The following is a 21,092-nucleotide window of genomic DNA, read 5'->3' on the forward strand; positions in this document are numbered from 1 at the left end:
AGGTTGGTCATAACTTTCCTTCCAAGGAGTAAGTCTTTTTATTTCATTGCCGCAGTCACCATCTGCAGTGATTTTGGAGCCCAAAAAATAAAGTCTGACACTGTTTCCACTGTTTCCTCATCTATTTGCCATGAAGTGATGGGACCGGATGCCATGATCTTCGGTTTCTGAACCTTGAGCTTTAAAACAACTTTTTCACTCTCCTCTTTCACTTTCATCAAGAGGCTTTTTAGTTCCTCTTCACTTTCTGCCATAAGGGGGAATCAGGTGTGTGGTTTGGCTAATTGATCCTTACAAGCCTGTTTCTTCATCTGTAAAATGGAGATAATAAAAATATCAACCTCATGAGGTTGTTTTGAGGATGAAATGTGGTTGTGATTTTAAAGCACCTGACTTCTAGGAAAATAACAAGCACTCTATAAGTATTAGAATGATTTTTAAAATAAATTCTTAATTATAAGCTAAGCCAGTTTTTGGTAAAATTGCAAACATAAAATGTGACATGTAAGAAAGAAAGTATCTGAGTATTTAACTTCTATTGTTTGATTTGATATTTTTATAGGTGCTCTACACACAGTACATTATATAAATCAGCAATAACAATATTCTGTTACCATAATATAAGCAATGTAGTATGTAACATTTGTCTACATGTTATCTTTAACCACTGGGAGGCTTTTGAAAATATTTAGTAAACATGTATTTAAAGATATCAAACTGATAAATTCTAGTTTAATATTTTCCCACATAGATCACTTACTTGGACATTTTCTTTTCAGATTGCCTTGACAATATTAGGATGGTAAGTGTGTTGATCCTTCTGTGTCTAGGTATAGAGGCCTTTGAGGCTTGAGTTAGTTTAGCGCATTAATTTCAAATATACTCTTCAGTCACCACCTGGGCAGCATGATGTGAAAGAGCAGAAGGCTATGAACTTACATGAGCTGGTTAGGATTCCTGCTCTTCTGTTTAACAGCTTACCGTCCTCAGACCAGTGATGTGACCTCACTTAGTCTCAATTACCTCATCTGTGAAATGGGACCAGTACTTCCTGTGCAGCTTGTTGTGGGGATTAGAGATAATCATCGTCAGGGTCCAGCACAGAGCTTGGTGCACAGATCTTACTCCCAGGAGCTGAGAGAAGCTGTGTGCATGTGTACAAATGATGGAGCAGAATAAAATGGTCCTTCAAGAGAAATGAGAGATGTAAACTGGGCCTTAGGAACCCAGCAGGAAGAAAGTGACTCCAGGATGGTTTCATGGAGAGTATGTGTGGGCTGAGCCTAGAAGATGGGCAGGATATTGACAGGCTGTGAGAGAAGGGGAAATTCCAAATGGAAGAAAAGTTGTGAAGGAAGGTGTGTCCTTCCCACTGCTTGACTCGAGTCCAGCCCTCCTGTTCCAGGGCCTCATGTCATGCCTGCATCAACCATTTCAGCAGTCTGCTCCGTGGTGCTTCTACTGTAAGTCTCCACCATTGCTGAAGGGCCCCTGATGTGCTTCTGGACAGATGGCATCAAGCCAGGATTGCCATTTCCTAGTTTGCCTCTAGTGTTTGTGTCTGCTGTTCAGTGAGAATTGGTTATATTTAACTTAGGATAAAATAATAATAAAAATAACTTAGAAGGGAATGACAGAGGATGAGATGGTTGGATGGCATCACTGACTCAATTGACATGAGTTTGAGTAAACTCCAGGAGTTAGTGATGGACAGGGAGGCCTGGTGTACTGCAGTCCATGGGTTGTAAACAGTAGAACATGACTGAGGGACTGAACTGAACTGAACTTAGAATAACAAACATGAATGAGAATACCTTCCTGTCAGTGGAAGGAACTGTAATATGTTCTCAACTCAAGCTTTTCCTCTTTATTCAGAAAATGGTGACTGATAAATCAGCTTGATTTGTTTTACTTCATATCCTCAAAAATGTTTTTCCTCATGGTGGCTTGTTCATAAATAATTTGCAGGGTCAACAACACACTCGAAGTATTACTACCAGACTCAGGGATAGTTTCTTATGTCCTGGAAAGAGAGGCCATAAGTGCCTTTTCTAGAATGTGGTTAAGATTGCTATGGTGCTATTTTAAGAAAAAAAACCATTTGAACAAGAGAAAATCAAAGCTTAAAAACTAGGTGCAACAATTTGCAAGGACTGTCAAAAGTGAAAACGAGGCCAAGAAATTCTGTGTGTGTGTGTGAGGCTGAGAACACAGCTCATTCTTTTTTAAAAATGAAAACCAAAAGCAAGAGATAGTATTAATTCCTGAGCTCAAGAAAGAAAGAAGGTGAAATAACGATAAATTGTGAGGGCTTCATCTGCAGAAAGGAACTGAAGAAGTGAAGGCTTCATCTGCAGAAATGTACTGCTGTTCTTCCTAGGTTGAGGCCTGAGGGGTTTAGTGATAAAAACTCCAAACAAACTGTTTGTCTATGTCAAAATGTGCCAAGTGATAACTATAGGCAATGTAAGACTTCTAATATAATACTGTGTAACTTAAGCCTGATTTTTATCTTGTTATTTTGGGAATGTTCTTGTGATCTATTCTTTTTTCCCCCATGATGCTCTGGGGAAAATAGGCCGATTTGTCCATTTACTTCTTAAATAATATTCATATATAACTACTTTTGATTGATTCCCAGATCCTCAAGTTACAACTTCATTTCCTTCTTAGCTTTGAGTTTTTCCTCATCCACAAACAAGTATCTACTTAGTCCAACTGATCTTCTGGGTGTCCCTCGAGCACACTGTTTGTTTCCTTTTGGTTTTCCTGCCCTGCCTGCTCTTTCTGCTCCCATTTCTTGTACAGACCTTGTCTGTCACTCTGTCACTTGCCTTAAGTATCACTGTGAAGACTCGGGTCAGGTGTTATCCCTTCTCTGAAAGTGGGAAGCTGAGGCTGAGATCAGCAAAATGTCCAGTTGAAGACACACTCATTCCCTGATGAGACAAGCCCTATGCCTTCACCAGCCTGGGCTACCAGCTCTCACACCTGTGTCTCTAGCACAGACCTCACACCTGCATGTCCAGCTGCACCATGACATCACCGAGAGGTCATCTCAGCTTGTCTGCAAGCAAAGTCTCCTAAGCCTGTATCCAGCATCTCCCCCAACTCAGTAAATGGAGACCCTGTCCTTCCCCTTCCTCATCCCAAACACCACAGTCTCCTCTTCTCTTACAGCCACACCCATCCTGCCTGCAGGTCTTACAGACTCCACCTTCCAAATGTGTCTGGAGTATGACCCCATCTCTCCATTCCTGCTGCTTCCACTGTGGTCCTGACCATGGTCAACTGTCACCTAGATTTTTCCATTAGCCTTATCATTTGTACCCACCCTAACCCTTCCCCACTTACTGTTGTCTGCAAAGCACAGGAGTGATTTCTTAAAAACCTCAGACCACATCATTCTTCCCCTTACCCCTCTCTCTGGAGTGACACAGGCCACTCTTGCTCTGTCTCGGCCCACACCCCTCTTATACTTACTCCCTTCTCCTGCCTCTTTGTTCTGAACCCCTTGGGCATCTCCCCTGTGGCCCCTGCACTCAACCTCCCTCTGTGAGGAGCAGCCTCTCCAGGTCTGCCTGAGCACCTCCCCCTCCCCCAGATATGCTCACATGGCTCTGAGCAAAGCCCTCCCCCAACAGTGTGGACTCACTTCCCTTCTTCACTCTCCACCCCCCTGAGCAGCTTCCTTTCATTCTCATCCTCAGTACTGGCACTCAGGTTGTTTTCCATATCATCCCTCTCCCACCATGGAAAGAAACTCTAGGAGCTTTGTTTCTTCACAACTGAATTCATTGATCCCCAATAAATATTTTTTCAAACAGTCAAATGCATAGATGGTGTGAAAAGCTAAAGAGTGAAAACAAATAGAAAACACTGAGGGGTGTGTGTGTGTGTGTGTGTGTGTGTGTGTGTGTGTGTGTTCAAGGTTACAGTTACTCTAGCATATACCCACTATTGTGGCTTCCCTGGTAGGTCAGTGGTAAAGAATCCACCTGCCAGTGCAAGAAACATGGATCCGATCCCACTCCAGTATTCTTGCCTGGAGAATTCCATGGACAGAGGAGCCTGACGGGCCATAGTCCATGGGGCCAGGAAGAGTCAAACACGACTTAGCAGCTGATATGCATGCACGTTGATCAATTACTTGTATGAAGAATTAATACTAAAAGTATAAGATGGTAGTAGAATATATTTTAAATCTTTTTCTTATTCCCCTTTCCTATCTCCATATAGGATTTACGGCTTTTGAGGGAAGGAGATCTAACTGAGATAGGAGACAGAGGAATCCCGCTGAGTGAAGGACAGAAAGCCCGGGTCAGCCTCGCCAGGTAAATGGAGTTTCAGTTGCCATCCTGCCCCTCCTCCTCCTTGGCTCCTATTGGATGTGAGCATGCAGACCCCATTCCTGGGTGGGCCTATGTGAAACAGGGTCTTGGCCCTTTCCCTGGGCTTGTAGAAGGAACATGAAGTTGTTGGACGCCATCATAATTCAGAGATGGGACCCATTTAGATCTCCTTCCTTCAAAAGCTGTAAATCCTATATGGAGATTGGAAAGGGGAACAGGAAAAAGATTTAAAATATATTCTACTACCATCTTACGCTTTTAGAGATGGGCGTGTGAAGTGTCTTCTGACGTCTCTCTACATTTTCTAGAGCCGTGTATCAGGATGCAGACATCTACCTCCTGGATGATCCGCTTAGCACAGTGGATGCAGGAGTCAGCAGGCACTTGTTCCAACAGTGAGTTTGCTCCTGTTTTCTATCATTTCTGTTTTCTAAGAATCCTGTAGAAATCAGGGAAGAGAGCTCAGGAAAGCCTTTGTGCTTCAGGAGGCTCAACTCACTTTGCCCTGGTGTTCCTCCCTCCCCTCCCTTCCCTCCACAGAAGATCCATCATAGAGAAATTTTGCATCATGTTGAAGTCCAGATAGGAAAATACAGAAGGTACTTACAGTGTGTGGAGGCCAGTGGAGTCTGTGCTTTAGTGAGTGAGGGATATATGGCAAAGGTCCCCCTGCTACTTGCAGTTGATGGATCCAGACACTGGATGGATCCAGACTTTAGGAATAAAAAACATGATGTTTTAAAAACCATGTTTTTAAATCAGGGAGTGAGCCTCCATATCCTGCTACTTGGCCGCCAGTCCTTTTCCTTCATCATTTGCTTAATGCACATTAGAAGCCAAGTTTTCAGGTCTGACACAGGGCTTCTGTTGAAAGACCTTGTTAGTTTATACTTGTTATTCTATCTCTTTGAAAATAAATACTTTATTAAACCTAGAATTAATAAAGTTTAGAATTTGAGAACATTTATTCCACATCTGAGTATCATTTCAATCATTTCACTTATTTCATGGATGCTTACTAGAATCAATACTTAATCCTACAATGTAGGGTCAACTATAATCTGGCTTAAGTTTTTTTTAAAATTAATTTATTTTTTTATTTAAAGATAATTGCTTTACAGAATTTTGTTGTTTCTGTCAAACCTCAACATGAATCAGTCATAGGTATACATACATCCCCTCCCTTTACAATCTCCCTCCCATCTCCCTCCCCATCGCACCCCTCTCGATTAATACAGAGCCCCTGTTTGAGTTTTCTGAGCCATACAGCAAATTCCCATTGGCTATTTTACATACGGTAATGTAAGTTTCCATAGATCTCACCCTCTCCTCTCCTCTCCCCATGTCCATAAGTCTATTCTCTATGTCTGTTTCTCCATTGCTGCCCTGTAAATAAATTCTTCAGTACCATTTTTTCTAGATCCTGTATGTATGGGCTAGAATACAACATTTATCTTTCTCTTTCTGACTTACTTCATTCTGTATAATAGGTTCTAGGTTCATCCACCTCATTAGAACTGACTCAAATGTGTTCCTTTTTATGGCTGAGTAATATTCCACTGTGTATATATACCATGAATTCTTTATCCATTCATCTGTCGATGGACATATAAGTTGCTTCCATGTTCTAGCTACTGTAAATAGTGCTGCAATGAACAATGAGATACGTGTGTCTTTTTACATTTTGGTTTCCTCAGGGTGTATGCCTAAGAGTGGGATTGCTGGGTCATATGGTAGTTTTATTCCTAGTTTTTTAAAGGAATCTCCATACCATCTTCCATAGTGGCTGTATCAATTTACATTCCTACCAACAGTGTAAGAGCATTCCCTTTTCTCCACATTCTCTCCAGCATTTGTTGTTTGTACACTTTTTGATGATGGCCATTCTGACTGGTATTCGGTGATATCTCAATGTGGTTTTGATTTGTATTTCTCTAATAATGAGCAATGTTGAGCATCTTTTCATGTGTTTGTTAGCCATCTGTGTCTTTGGAGAACTGTCTGTTTAGATCTTTTTCCCACTTTTTTATTGGGTTGTTTGTTTTTCTGGTATTGAATTGTATGAGATTTTTTGTATATTTTGTAAATAATCCTTTGTCAGTTGTTTCATTTGCTATTATTTTCTCTCATTCTGAGGGTTGTCTTTTCACCTTGCTTATAGTTTCCTTTGCTGTGCAAAAGCTTTTAAGTTTAATCAGGTCCCACTTGTTTACTTTTGTTTTTATTTCCATTACTGTAGGAGGTGGGTCATAGAGGATCTTGCTTTTACTTATGTCATTGAGTGTTCTGCTTATGTTTTCCTCTAAGAGTTTTAAAGTTTCTGGTCTTACATTTAGGTCTTTAATCCATTTTGAGTTTATCTTTGTGTATGGTGTTAGGAAGTGTTCTAAGTTCATTCTTTTACATTTAGCTGTCCAATTTTCCCAGCCATTTATTGAAGAGGCTGTCTCTGCCCCCATTGTATATTATTGTCTTCTTTGTCAAAAACAAGGTACCCTTAGGTGCATGGGTTTATTTCTGGGCTGTCTATCTTGTTGCATTTGTCTATATTTCTGTTCTTGTTCCAGTACCATACTGTCTTGATGACTGTAGCTTTGTAGTATAAACTGAAGTCAGGAAGGTGGATTCCTCCAGCTCCATTCTTCTTTCTCAAGACTGCTTTGGCTATTCAGGGTCTTTTGTGTTTCCATATGAAATGTTTTGTTCTAGTTCTGTGAAAAATGTCATTGGTATTTGCTAGGGATCACACTGAATCTGTAGATACCATTTGGTATTATAGTCATTTTCACAGTATTGATTCTTCCTACCCAGAAACATGAAATCTCTCTCCGTATGTTTATGTCATCTTTGATTTCTTTCATTAGTGTTATACTTTTCTGTGTCCAGTTCTTTTGTCTCCTAGGTAAGTTTTCTTAGGTATTAAATTATTTTTGTTGCAATAGTAAATGGGATTGATTCCTTAATTTCTCTTTCTGATTTTTCATTGTTACTATATTGAAATGCAAGAGATTTCTGTGTATTGACTTTGTATCCTGAAACTTTGCTGAATTCACTGGTTAGCTCTAGTAATTTTCTGATACTATCTTTAGGGTTTTCAATTACAATATTATGTCATCTGCAAATAGTGAGAGCTTGACTACTTCTTTTCTGATCCGGATTCCTTTTATTTCTTTTTGTTCTCTGTTTGCTATACCTAGGACTTCCATAACTATGTTGAATAATAGTGATGAAAGTGGACACCCTTGTCTTGTTCGTGATCATAGGGGGAATGCTTTCAGTTTTTCACCACTGAGAATAATGTTTGCTATAGGCATATCCTATACGGCCTTTACTATGTTGAGGTAGGTCCTCTCTATGCCCATTTCTTGAAGAGTTTTAATCATAAGTGGGTGCTGAATTTTGTCAAAGTCTTTTTCTGCATCTATTATCATATAGTTTTTATCTTTCAGTTTGTTAATATGGTGTATCACATTGATTGATTTGCATATATTGAAGAATCATTGCATCCCTGGAATGAACCCAATTGGATCATGGTGTATGAGCCTTGTGATGTGTTGCTGAATTCTGTTTGCTAAAATTTTGTTGAGGATTTTTGCATCTATGTTCACCAGTGATATTGGCTTGTGGTTTTCTTGTTTTGTGTTGTCTTTGTCTGGTTTTGGTATCAGGGTGATGGCAGCCTCATAGAATGAGTTTGGAAGTGTTCTTTCCTCTGCAATTTTTTGAAAAAGTTTTAGAAGTATAGGCATTAGCTCTTCTCTAAATGTTTCATAGAATTCTCCTGTGAAGCCACCTGGTCCTGGGATTTTCTTTTTTTGGGAGATTTTTTTTATTACAGCTTCACTTTCAGTGCTTGTAATTAGGTTGCTTATTTCTATTTCTTCCTGGTTCAGTTTTGGAAGATTGAACTTTTCTAAGAACCTGTCCATTTCTTCCAGGTTATCCATTTTATTGGCATATAGTTGTTCATAATTGTCCCTTATAATCATATGTATTTGTGCATTGTCTGTTGTAACCTCTCCTTTTTCATTTCAAATTTTTTGATTTAATTCTTCTCTCTTTTTTTCTTGATGAGTCTGGCTAAAGGTTTGTCAATTCTGTTTATCTTCTCAAGAACCAGCTTTTAGTTTTATTAATCATTATTATTTCTTTCATTTCTTTTTCTTTCATTTCTGCTTAGATCTTTATTTCTTTCCTTCTACTAATTTTGGTGTTTTTTGTTGTTGTTGTTGTTCTTCTTATTTTTCCAGTTGTTTTAGGTGTAAAGTTAGATTGTCTATTCGATGTTTTTCTTGTTTCTTGAAGCAGGATTATATTGCTATAAACTTCCATCTTAGAACTGCTTTTGCTACATCCCACAGATTTTAAGTTGTCATGTTTTCATTGTCATTTGTTTCCAGAATTTTTTTTGATTTTCCTTTTGATTTCTTTAGTAACCTGTTGGGTAATTAAACATGTGTTGTTTAATCTCCATGTGTTTATGTTTCTCACAGTTTTTTTCTTATAACTGATATCTAGTCTCATGGCATTGTGGTCGGAGAAGATGCTTGGTACAATTTCAATTTTCTTAAATTTGCTGAGGTTTGATTTGTGGCCCAAGATGTGGTCTATCCTGGAGAATGTTCCATGTGCACTTGAGAACAAGGTATGTTCTTCTCCATTTGGATGGAGTGTCCTGAAGATACCAATGAGATCATCTAATATATCATTTAAGACTTGTGTTTCCTTCTTAATTTTCTGTGTTGATGATCTGTCCATTGGTGTGAGTGGGGTGTTAAAGTATCCTACTATTGTGTTACTGTCAATTTCTCCTTTTTTGTCTGTTAGTGTTTGTCTTATGTATTGAGGTGCTTCTATGTTGAGTGCATAGATATTTACAATTGTTATTATCTTCCTCTTGGATTGATCCCTTGATCATTATGGAAGGAATTGTCCTTCCTTAACTCTTGTGTTTTTCTTTATTTTAAGGTCTATTTTGTCTGATATGAGGATTGCTACTCCAGCTTTCTTTAGCTTTCTGTTTGCATGAAATATATTTTTCCATCCTCTCACTTTCAGTGTATATGTGTCTTGAGGTCTGAAGTGAGTTCTTGTAGACAGCATGTATATGGGTCTTGTTTTTTATCCATTCAGCCAGTCTGTGTCTTTTGGTTGGAGCATTTAATCCATTTACATTTAAAGTGCTGCTGCTGCTGCTAAGTCACTTCAGTCCTGTCCGACTCTGTGTGACCCCATAGATGGCAGCCCACCAGACTCCTCTGTCCCTGGGATTCTCTAGGCAAGAATACTGGAGTGGGTTGCCATTTCCTTCTCCAATGCATGGAGGCATGCCAAGTCGCTTCAGTTGTGTCCAACTCGGTGTGACCCCATGGACAGCAGCCCACCAGGCTCCTCTGTCCATGGGATTCTCTAGGCAAGAATACTGGAGTGGGCTGCCTTTGCCTTCTCCAACATTTAAAGTAATTGTTGATATATATGTTCCTATTGCCATTTTCTGAATTGTTTGGGGTTGATTTTGTAGATCTTTTTTTCTCCTCTTATATTTCTTGATTGTATAAGTCCATTTAACATTTGTTGTAAACCTGGTTTGGTGGTACTGAATTCTCTTAACTTTTGTTTGTCTGAAAAGCTTTTTATTTCTCCACCAGTTTTGAATGAGATTCTTTCCAGGCATATTAATATTGGTTGTAGATTTTTCCCTTTCAGTTCTTTAAATATATCCTGCCATTCCCTTCTGGCCTGCAGAGTTTCTGCTGAAAGATCAGCTCTTTAAGTGTATGGGGTTTCCCTTGTATATTGCTTGTTGCTTCTCCCTTGCTGCTTTTAATATTCTTTCTTTATGTTTAGTCTTTGCTAACTTGATTAGTATGTGTCTTGGCATGTTTCTCCTTGGGTTTATCCTGTATGGGAGACCCGACCCTTTGTACCTCTTGGACTTGATCATCTATTTCCTCTTCCATGTTGGGGAAATTTTCAACTATAATCTCTTCAAACATTTTCTCATACCCTTTCTTTTTCTCATCTTTTTCTTGGACCCCTATAATTTGGATGTTGGTGTGTTTGGTATTATCCCAGAGGTCTCTGAGACTATCCTCAGTTTTTTTTCATTCTTTTTATTTTATTCTGCTCTTCAGAAGTTATTTATACCATTTTATCTTCCAGCTCATGGATTTGTTCTTCTGCTTCAGATATTCTGCTGTTGATTCCTTCCAGAGTATTTTTAATTTCAGTAATTTTGTTGTTTATCTCTGTATGTTTATTTTTTAATTCTTTTAGGTGTTTGTTAATTGATTCTTGCATTTTTTCCATTTTTTTCAAGGTTTTTGATCATCTTTACTATCATTATTCTGAATTCTTTTTCAAATAGTTTTCCTATTTCCTCTTCATTTATTTTGACTTCTGTTTTACTATTTTGTTCCTTCATTTGTGTAGTATTTCTCTGCCTTTTCATTATTATTTTTTTTTTTAACTTTGTCTGAGATCTCATTTTCCCAGGCTTCAAGGTTGAATTCTTTCTTCCTTTTGGTTTCTGCCCTCCTAAGGTTGTTCCAGTGTTTGTGTAAGCTTCCTTTAGGGTGAGATTTGTCCTGAGCTTTTTTGTTTGTTTGTTTGATTTTCCTCGGATTGGTAAGGCTGAGTGAGGTGGTAATCCTGTTTGCTGGTTGATTGAGTTTGTATTTTGAATTTGTTTGTTGTTTAGGTGAGGCATCCTGCACAGGGTGCTACTGGTGGTTGTTGATGCCGGGTTTTGTATTCAAGTGTTTTCCTTTGTGTGAGTTCTCACTATTTGATACTTCCTAGGGTTAGTTCTCTGGTCGTCTAGGGTCTTGGAGTCAGAGCTCCCACTCTAAAGGCTCAGGGCTTGATCCTTGGTCAGGAATGAAGATTCCACAAATGCTTTGTTATGGCGTTAAGTGAGATTAAAACAAATAGCCCAAAACAAGAAGCCAAAGATGAACCTCAGACAAATGGCAGTTACAAAACCAAGCAAATAATAATTAAAATAATGGAATATACACATATACACATACATCTATAAGCAAAGTCTAAACAGTCCAACAAAAATAAAGTACAATAGATTGATCCAGCAAACAAAAGAAATTACAAATTATATTTACTAGTTAAGAACAAAACTAACTAAAGCACAAACAGAAAAACAAAATGAAAGCAAGGTGCCAAGTGGGGAATAAAGCAATGGAAATAGAACTAACACATATGTTGAGAGGAAAGGAAGGAAATTATAGATATGCAAAGTTAAATAGAGGTAGATGAAGAAGATTTATATACATTAAAGATTAACTATAAGGGAAAAAGTACAGTAGGAAAGGTAAACAAAGGAATAATATAGAAAAATATAATACATTTCTTCTTCCTAGAAGAAAGAAAAAAGGGCGGGGGGGGGGGGAGAAAAAGGAGATCTCCACTGAACTGCAAAAGCCCAATGTAGAGGCAGAGGTTTATAACAACAATAAAAATTATGACTGAACATAAACATATATATACACACCCATGGAAAAATAAAAAAAGTTCAACAAAAATAAAGTACAATACATTGCCCTGGTGAACAAAGGAAACCAAGAATTGTATCTACCAGTTAAGAACAAAACTAACTAAAGCACAAACTGGAAAACAAAAATAAAGCAAGGTGCCAGTTGGGGAATATAGCAATGAAAATAAAACTAACAAATATGTTAAGAGGAAAGAAAAGAAAGAAAGAATAGATACACAAAGTTAAATAGAGGTAGATAAATAAGATTTATATGCATTTATATGCATTAAAGATTAACTGCAAGTGGAAAAGAACAGTAGGAAAAGCAAACAAAGGAATAAATCTAGAAAATATTAATAACAGATTTTACAAATTTTAAAAAGAGAAAATTAAAAAAAAAAAAAATAAAACTCCACAGAACTGCAAAAGCCCAACACAGAGGCAGAGGTGATTCATGGGGGTGGGGGGGGAAAGCTTAATTAGATTTCATAGTACCAATAAAATCAACAACTACAACAGGGGGGGGGGGGGCAAAAAAAGGAAAAAAAAATCCAAAAGAATTGACAGAACAAGTCAAGCCATAAAAACAATAAATGTTTTTCTTGAGTCACTGCTGTCTGAGTCCTTTCCCTCCCTGGGAGTCACAGTCCACTTCACCTCCCTAGGATGCCCTCCAACATTGTGCTGATCTCTGGACCTGCTGTGGGGGCTGCTCAGATTCTGATCTGGTCCTACTTCTATGTGTTCTTGCCTCCAATGTCTACAGCTATCAGAACTAGTGTATTTTCTTTTGTGGGAGTCTCAAGATCCTTTTATATATTCCATAGATGCAGTCTGCCTAGTTGACCTTGTGGATTTAATCTGCAGCTTGTACAGCTGGTGGGAAAGTTCTGAGTCTTCTTCCTTAGCCAAACTGCCCCTGGGTTTCAACTGTGGTTTTATTTCTACCTCTGCATGTGGGTTGTCCACTGGAGTTTATTCCTGAGGCTGCCCTGGAGGACTTGGGTTTGCCCCTGTGATGGCCACATGTGGAGGTGGTGCAGCTGCTTGGGTTGCAGGGGTTCTGGCAACACCAGATATTCAGGGGAGTTGATGGCTAGGCAGCAGGAAATACAGTGCTCTAGAAGGGTATGGCAACCAGTATTGGCCAGTACATTCCAGTATTCCTTTCTGGATAACCCTCCTGACAGAGAATTCTGGCAGGCCATAGTCTACAGGGTCACAAAGTGTTGGGAATAATGGAAGCAACCCTTGTGCATGGACGCAAGAATTTTTTTGCCTGTGGCAGCTCTGCCCCCAGTGAGAGTTGAGCATGAAGGTGGTGCAGCTGCTTGGCTTGCAGGGACCCTGGCGGTGCCAAATGTGCAGGGACATGGACTGCTTCTGCCTCAGGAGTTATGGCCCTATCAGAGTCTTTTTTTAAGCCTCTTGTAGCTGGCGACCAGAAGGCCTCTTTGGCCAGTCTTTCTCCATAGCTCCCCCCATTTAGACACTTAGAGGGTTTCCTTGCCTGGGTTCCTTCTCTGTTGTTTGGAGCATCAAGCACATAGAGGCGCTCCCCTGCCTGGGGCCCTACTCTGTAGTTCAGTGTATGAGGCGATTGATGGGCCAGCCTCTCTACTGTTCAGCTGCCAATGCTGGAGTGTGGACAGAGAGTCTATGGTGATGGCCGCACCCCCTACGTGTGACTCAGCAATATCCCCTTGCTTCCATGGCTGCTCAGCTTTTCTCCATAGGCATTTCCCATCACAGTCTCCTCCCTCACATCTGCCCTGATCCATCTCTCTGCAGTCAACAGCAGCTCTCACCCTGGGCTTGCTCTACAATCCCTAAACTCCAGCTCCCAGATGCTACCTCTTCCAGGAGACCAGTGTTCCTGTCCAGGGTATGTATGGCTGCGGCAGGGACTGTCTGATTCTCATTCCGTTTAGGCTGCCACAGATCAGCTATTTCACTTTCAGCCTTATGTGTTTCTCCTCTGACTCAGACAATTGCCCTGATGGGGGGATCGGAACCCTGCTTCAGTTCCCCCACCTGCCAAGGGCAGGTCCAGTCCTACTAACACTCCTGTTTTTCTGCCTAGTCCTTCATCCTACTGAGTTTTGCACGGTTCTATATATTCTTTTCCATTGGTCAGGTACTCCTGTCCACTTTCAGCTGGTGTTCTGCATGCACTTCTGTGTCTGAAGGTGTGTTCCTGATGTATCTGTGGAGAGAGATGTACTCCACGTCCACCTACTCCTCCACCATGTTGTCCAATCTCTACATTTTCTTAAGTATGAGATCCAAAACTGAATCCAGTCTTCCAATGAAGGTACATATGAACTCACTAAAAATGTTAAATTATTTTCTTTTGTCACATTCTTTTTTCTTAGCATCTTTACTGGGAACCTCCCAGGCCACCACTGAATTCCCCTGGCTTAAGTCTTGACTCTCATTCCTGTTTCTGGAATTTAGAACTTGTCAGTGACTCTTGGTTGGCCACACAGTGACTAAAGTAGAACAACTCTGATGCTTTTCCGTGTAAAAGGTGTCCTAACACACACTGACTGAGGCCTCTATGGAGTCTAGACTGGCCTTTTTCAAAGCCATACAAATTTATTTTTTTTCCCCTAAAACAGTCTCCACATCTTTCCCATGGTTAGTTCCCTTGCTGTTCTTCACCTTGTTAAAGCCAATGAGTCTTCCAGGTGCACTTATTAACACCCTGCTGTATGCACTGAGATTGATGCCCTTACAGACGTTACTTCACAAAAACCTCTTCGTTTACAAGGGCACTGAGCCAGGAGAGGGGAGGGACCCACCCTGGCAAATTAAGGGAGACTAAGACACCCAGCTCTCATTCCTGCCTCTAAGGGACCTGTCTTTACGTAGAACTTGTTAAGAGGAATGCCTGAGGAAACCTCAGCCTAGTCAGGGTTTAGAGGTTTGATACAGGATAGTAAGTGCTAAATGGAAGTGGAAGTAGCAGCTGGAGGCTTTCACTGAAGTTGGAAAGCTCCCTGTGCCCAGGGCTTGGGGGGCAGTGCCCTGGGGCTTGCAAGGTGGGCAGGTGTGTGGAGGCTGAGAAGATAACCCAGTCCTTTGCTGTAGGAAGAGTAGAAGCTCAGGTGTGGAGGGAGGAGGAAGCAGGGCTGTGAGAAGAACAGCAGGCATGTCCTCACCTGGAGGAGGCAGGGTGTTTGGCAGAGAGAAGCTGTTTGGGAATTCCCGCTGTCAGGTCCTGTGATAGTTTGCCAGGTCTGTGTCCATCCATGTTGTTCTCACAGAGACCAGAGCCTGGGAGGCTTAGAAATGATGGAAATTTCTCTCTCCTGGTTCTGGAGGCTGTGAAAATCCAAGTCAGGGTGCTGAAAGAGTCAGTGTTTGTTGAGGGCCCATTTCCTGTGTCCTCCTGTGGTGGCAGGGGTGAGGGAGCCACGTGGGTCCTTTCATGAGGGCACTAATCCCTTTCATGCAGGCCCCACCCTCATGCCCTGGTCCTTCCCCACAGCCCCACCTCCTAATACCAACACAGTGGGGCCTAGGTCTCAATGCATGACTTTTGAGGAGAAGAACATTTATTCTATAGCATGTTATCACAGATGAAGGTGCTTAAAGAATAGAAATAAATTTTCTCAAATTAAAGTTCTTGAGGCTACAGCTTCAAGGTGTGGGCAGGTTTCTCCTGAGACCTCTCTCCTTGGCTTCTGACTGCATCCACCTCACCTTGTCCTCACATGGTCTTCTCTCTGTTTACATGCAATCTGTGTCTCTGTTCTTTTTTGCTTTTTAAAGTATTTATTGAAATACAGTTGATTTACTACATTGTGTTAATTTCTTTGTACAGCAAAGTGACACAGCTATACACATATATACATTCTTTTCCATAATGATTTATCTCAGGGTACTGAATACAGCTCCCTGCGCTATACCATAGGACCTTGTTGTTTATCCATTCTACACATAATAGTTCGCTTCTGCTAACCCCAAATTTCCAGCCCATCCCTCCCCACCACTTCCCTCCATCCATGCAACCACAAGTCTGTTCACTGTATCTGTGAGTCTGTTTCTGTTTTGTAAATAGGTTCATTTCTGCCATAGTTTAGATTCCACATATAAGTGACTAATATGATATTTGGCTTTCTCTTTCTGACTTACTTTACTTAGTATGACAATCTCCAGGTTCATCTGTTTCGGCAAATGGATTATTATTATTTTTTTTCATGGCTGAGTAGTTCTGCATTGTCTATATGTACCACGTCTTCTTTATCCACTCATTTCTCAATGGACGTTCCGGTTGTTTCCATGTTTTGGCTATTGTGAATAGTGTTGCCATAAACATAGGAGTACATGCATATTTTTGACTTATAGTTTCATCCAGATATATGCCCAGGAGTGACATTATTGGCTTATAAAGTAATTCTACTTTTAGTTTTCTTTTTTTTTTAAATTTTATTTTATTTTTAAACTTTACATAATTGTATTAGTTTTGCCAAATATCAAAATGAATCCGCCACAGGTATATATGTGTTCCCCATCCTGAACCCTGCTCCCTCCTCCGTCCCCATACCATCCCTCTGGGTCGTCCCAGTGCACTAGCCCCAAGCATCTTAGTTTTCTGAGGAAACTCTATACAGTTATCCATAGTGGCTGCAGTGATTTATATTCCAACCAGCATTGTAGAAGAGTTCCCTTAACTCCATAGCCCCTCAGTTTAGTTCAGTCACTCAGTCGTGTCCAACTCTTTGTGACTCCATGGACTGCAGCATGTCAGGCTTCCCTGTTCATCATCAATTCCCGGAGCTTACTCAAACTCATGTCCATAGAGTCGGTGATGCCATGCAACCATCTCATCTTCTGTCATCCTCTTCTCCTGTTGCCTTCAATCTTTCTGAGAATCAGGGTCTTTTCAAATGAATCAGTTCTTTGCAGCAGGTGGCCAAAGTATTGGAGTTTCAGCTTCAGCATCAGTCCTTCCAATGAATATTCAGGACTGATTTCCTTTAGGATGGACTGGTTGGATCTCCTTGCAGTCCAAGGGACTCTCAAGCATCTTCTCCACACCATAGTTCAAAAGCATCAATTCTTTGGCACTCAGCTTTCTTTATAGTCCAACTCTCACATCCATACATGACTACTGGAAAAATCATAACTTTGACTAGACAGACCTTTCTTGGCAGAGTAATGTCTCTGCCTTTTAAATATGCTGTCCACATTTGTCATTGCTTTTCTTCCAAGGAGCAAGCATCTTTTACTTTCATGGCTGCAGTCACCATCTGCAGTGATTTTGGACACCCCAAAATAAAATCTGTTACTGTTTCCACTTTTTACCCTTCTATTTGCTATGAAGTGATGGGACCAGATGCCATGATCTTAGTTTTCTGAATGTCGAGTTTTAAGCCCACTTTTCTCACTCTTTCACTTTTATCAAGAAGGTCTTTAGTTCTTCTTGGCTTTCTGTCATAAGGGTGGTGTTATCTACATGTCTTAGTTTATTGGTATTTCTCCCAGCAATTTTGATTCCATCTTGTGCTTCATCCAGCCTGACATTTTGCATGATGTACTCTGCATATAAGTTAAGTAAGCAGGGTGACAGCATACAGCCTTGACATACTCCTTTCCCTACTTGGAACCAGTCTGTTGTTCCATGTACAGTTCTAACTGTTGCTTCTTGACCTGTATACAGGTTTCTCAAGAGGCAGGTCAGGTGGTCTGAGATCCCCATCTTTTAAAAAAATTTCTACAGTTTGTTGTGATCCACATAGTCAAAGGCTTTGGTATAGTCAATAAAGCAGAAGTAGATATTTTTCTGCAACTCTCTTGCTTTTTCGATGATCCATCAGATGTGGGTAATTTGATCTCTTGTTCCTCTGCCTTTTCTAAATCCAGCTTGAACATCTGGAAGTTCACGGTTCACATATTGTCAAAGCCTGGCTTGGAGAATTTTGAGCATTATTTTGCTAGTGTGTGAGATGAATGCAGTTGTGTGGTAGTTTGAACATTCTTTGGCATTGCCCTTTTTGGGGATTGGAATAAAACTTATCTTTTCCAGTCCTGTGGCCACTGCTGAGTTTTCCAAATTTGCTGGCATATTGAATGCAACACTTTCACAGCATCATATTTTAGGATTTGAAATAGCTCAATTGGAATTCTGTCACCTCCACTAGTTTTGTTCACAGTGATTGGTGCCTAAGGCCCATTTGACTTCACATTCTACGATGTCTGGCTCTAGGTGAGTGATCACACCATCATGGTTATCTGGGTCATGAAGATCTTTTTTGTATAGTTCTGTGTATTCTTGCCACCTCTTCTTAATATTTTCTGCTTCTGTTAGGTCTATACCATTTCTGTCCTTTATTGAGCCCATATTTGCGTGAAATGTTCCCTTGGTATCTCTAATTTTCTTGAAGAAATCTCTAGTCTTTCCCATTCTATTTTTTCCCTCTATTTCTTTGCATTGATCACTGAGGAAAGCTTTCTTATCTCTCCTTGTTATTCTTTGTAACTCTGCATTTCAATGGGTATATTTTTCCTTTTCTCTTTTGCCTTTAGCTTCTCTTCTTTTCTCAGCTACTTGTAAGACCTCCTCAGACAACCATTTTGCCTTTTTCATTTATTTTTCTTGGGGTTGGTCTTGGTCACTGTCTTCTGTACAAGTTCAGGGACCTCTGTCTGTAGTTCTTAATGCACTCTGTCTATCAGATCTAATCCTTGGAAGCAGCCCACTCCCTCTCAGCCACTTTTATTTTAATGGTCTTTCTGACTGGTGTGAGGTGATAGCTTGTTTTGGTTTTCATTTTCATTTCTCTAATAATTCACAGAAATGAGCTTCTTTTCATGTGCCTATTAGCCATCTTTACATGTCCTTTGGAGAAATGTCTGTTTAGTTCTTCTGCCCATTTTTTAAGTTGTATTTTGTTGTTATTGTTGAGTTGTATGAGCTGTTTGTATATTTTGGAAATTAAGCCCTTGTGGGTCACATCATTTGCAATATTTTCTCCCATTCTGTAGGTTGTCTCTTCATCGTGTTTATGGTTTCCTTTGCTGTGTAAAAGCTTGTAAGTTTGATTAGGTTCCATCTGCTTATTTGCTTTTTTTAAATTAAAAATTATTATTTATTCTTGGCTGTGCTGGGTTTTCATTGCTTTGAGGGTTTTTCTTTAGTTTCAGCGAGCAGGGGCTGCTCTATATTGTGGTGTGTGGACTTCTCAATGTGGTGGCTTCTCTTGTAGAACATGGGCTCTAGGATATGTGGGCTTAGTAGTTGCAGCTCCTGGACTCCAGGGCACAAGCTCATTAGTTGTGGCACATGGATTTAATTGTTTTGTGCATGTGGGAGTCTTCCTGGACCAGGAAAGGATTCCATGTCTCCTGCACTGGCAGGTGGATTCTTTGCCAGTGAGCCACCAGGGAAGCATCCATTTGTATATTTTTGTTTATATTTCTATTGCCTTCAGAGATTGAGCTAAGAAAACACTGGTATAATTTATGTCAGAGAATGTTTTGCCTATAATCTCTACAGGAAGTTTTATGATGTCATGTCTTATAATTAAGTCTTTACGCCATTTTGAGTTTATTTTGTGCATGGTGAGGTGGTTTGTTCTAACTTCATTGATTTACATGTCTGTGTTTCTGTTTCTATGTCTTAGTCTCTTCTTCATCTAAGCACACCAGTCACATTAGATTAATTCCAGTATAACTAAGGGTAATCATTACTTCTTTAAAGTCCATGACACCAAATTCTAAGGTAATGATGACTAAGGTTACAAGTGTGAACTTGAGGACATGATTAATTTACAGTAAGACTAGAAAGTAAAGAAAAGAGGCTTCATAGAGCCAACAGATGTGCAAGGAACTCTGAGCTTTGGACACTAGGGGCTGGAATTCCACATCCTCTAAGTGGGGGTTGTTAGACTGGTGGAACCTGCCTGTGTATAAAACATGCTCAGTGTTGAGGTGATGAAAGAGTTGCAGAGATGGATGGTGGTGATGGATGCACAAAATTGTGAATGTACTTAATGCCACTATATGGCCACATGGTTTAAATGGTAAATTTCACATTAGGTATATTGTAATACACATATAAACATGAATAGTAGCACTGAATCTTTGAGAACATGAGAGAACAGGGCAGATGACACATTGCAGGGCCTCCAGCTCTCTGATCTGACCCCCCTCCTTTCCTACCCTCTCCTGTTCATGACTTGATGAGTTTTCCCTTAGAGAAGTGCCTTGTGTCTTGTCATGAGTTCAGTGACAGGAGCTCGTGCTGTGACGGTGATTCCCCACCCCCACCTTTCTGGCATCTTGAGTGTCTCAGCCTCTTGGTTCCCAGCATCTCACCCTGGACTTACAAATGTCTGTCTCTCCATCTTTTGAGCATCTGCACACGTTCTCCATCAGGGCAGGAACAGATTCTGCTGGTCATTGCATCTGTGTCACAAGGGAGAGTAAGGCATCTTGGTGCCAAGTACACTGCTGATCACAGAAGTTCTCCTAAGTTCTTTTTCAAACACAGGAGATAATTTATAAAATCATCTCATATTTTGGGTGTACCACTTTGGATATGTACTTGAAAGAAGCAAGTTTAAGATTGTTGTTTACTAATCAGAACCACACTCTCTAGGGTGCCTTGAAGCAGAGAGCATGAACGCTATTAAGGAAGCCACTCAGCAGCAGCTGGAGAATGTTCTCAAGTTAGAGAATTGGATGGGACATATGCTGTGAGAGATGGTGGTTGTGTGGAAGCTTAGCAATGGGGATGTTTTGTATTAGAAGTGAATGAATCACACTTCTACTACCATTAACAGTTTCCTTCAGTCATGAAGGAAGATCACTGAGGTTCATTAGTTTTACAACTTGCTGCTGTGAACACTAAGTGGGTTCTGTTATCTACAGAAGATGAGAGGCCTTGGATAAACTGATGCAGTCTCCCTTGTGTCCAATTATGGATCCTGTCATGGTTTAGCCCCACATCACCAGACCCCTGCCTCTTCAGGTCTGCGGGTCTGTCCTGATCAGACTCTCCCCATTGTTTGTATTACCTCATCTGTGATGAAATATAGGAAGAAAACATTTTACAGCTTTTTTGTTGGTTCATCTTGGACATAACAGCCCATCAGATTTGATTAACATTTGCCTTCAGGACCTTTAGGCAAGTAAATATGAATTGAGATGAAAAAATTCCATTTAAAAACTTTAGTACTAAGTCTGAAAAGGTGTTAGTCAAGAAACTTAGGTATGAACCCTGAGCTAACATATGTCAAAAG

The 21,092-nt window shown here is 40.2% G+C and overlaps 1 protein-coding gene across 2 annotated transcripts in view; it reads left to right on the forward strand.

The window, feature by feature from the left end:
- LOC509854 (ATP-binding cassette sub-family C member 4-like) overlaps positions 1 to 21,092 on the forward strand; it is a 168,448-nt gene that overhangs the window by 53,071 nt on the left and 94,285 nt on the right. For both annotated transcript variants that reach the window (XM_010810928.4, XM_059884490.1), the window contains exons 12-13: positions 4,240 to 4,334; positions 4,661 to 4,747. In XM_010810928.4, coding sequence (XP_010809230.1) covers positions 4,240 to 4,334; positions 4,661 to 4,747 — 182 coding nt within the window. The remainder of the gene's footprint in view (positions 1 to 4,239; positions 4,335 to 4,660; positions 4,748 to 21,092) is intronic.

This window comes from Bos taurus, unplaced genomic scaffold, assembly GCF_002263795.3.
Source record: "Bos taurus isolate L1 Dominette 01449 registration number 42190680 breed Hereford unplaced genomic scaffold, ARS-UCD2.0 Leftover_ScbfJmS_713, whole genome shotgun sequence".
NCBI lineage: Eukaryota > Metazoa > Chordata > Mammalia > Artiodactyla > Bovidae > Bos > Bos taurus.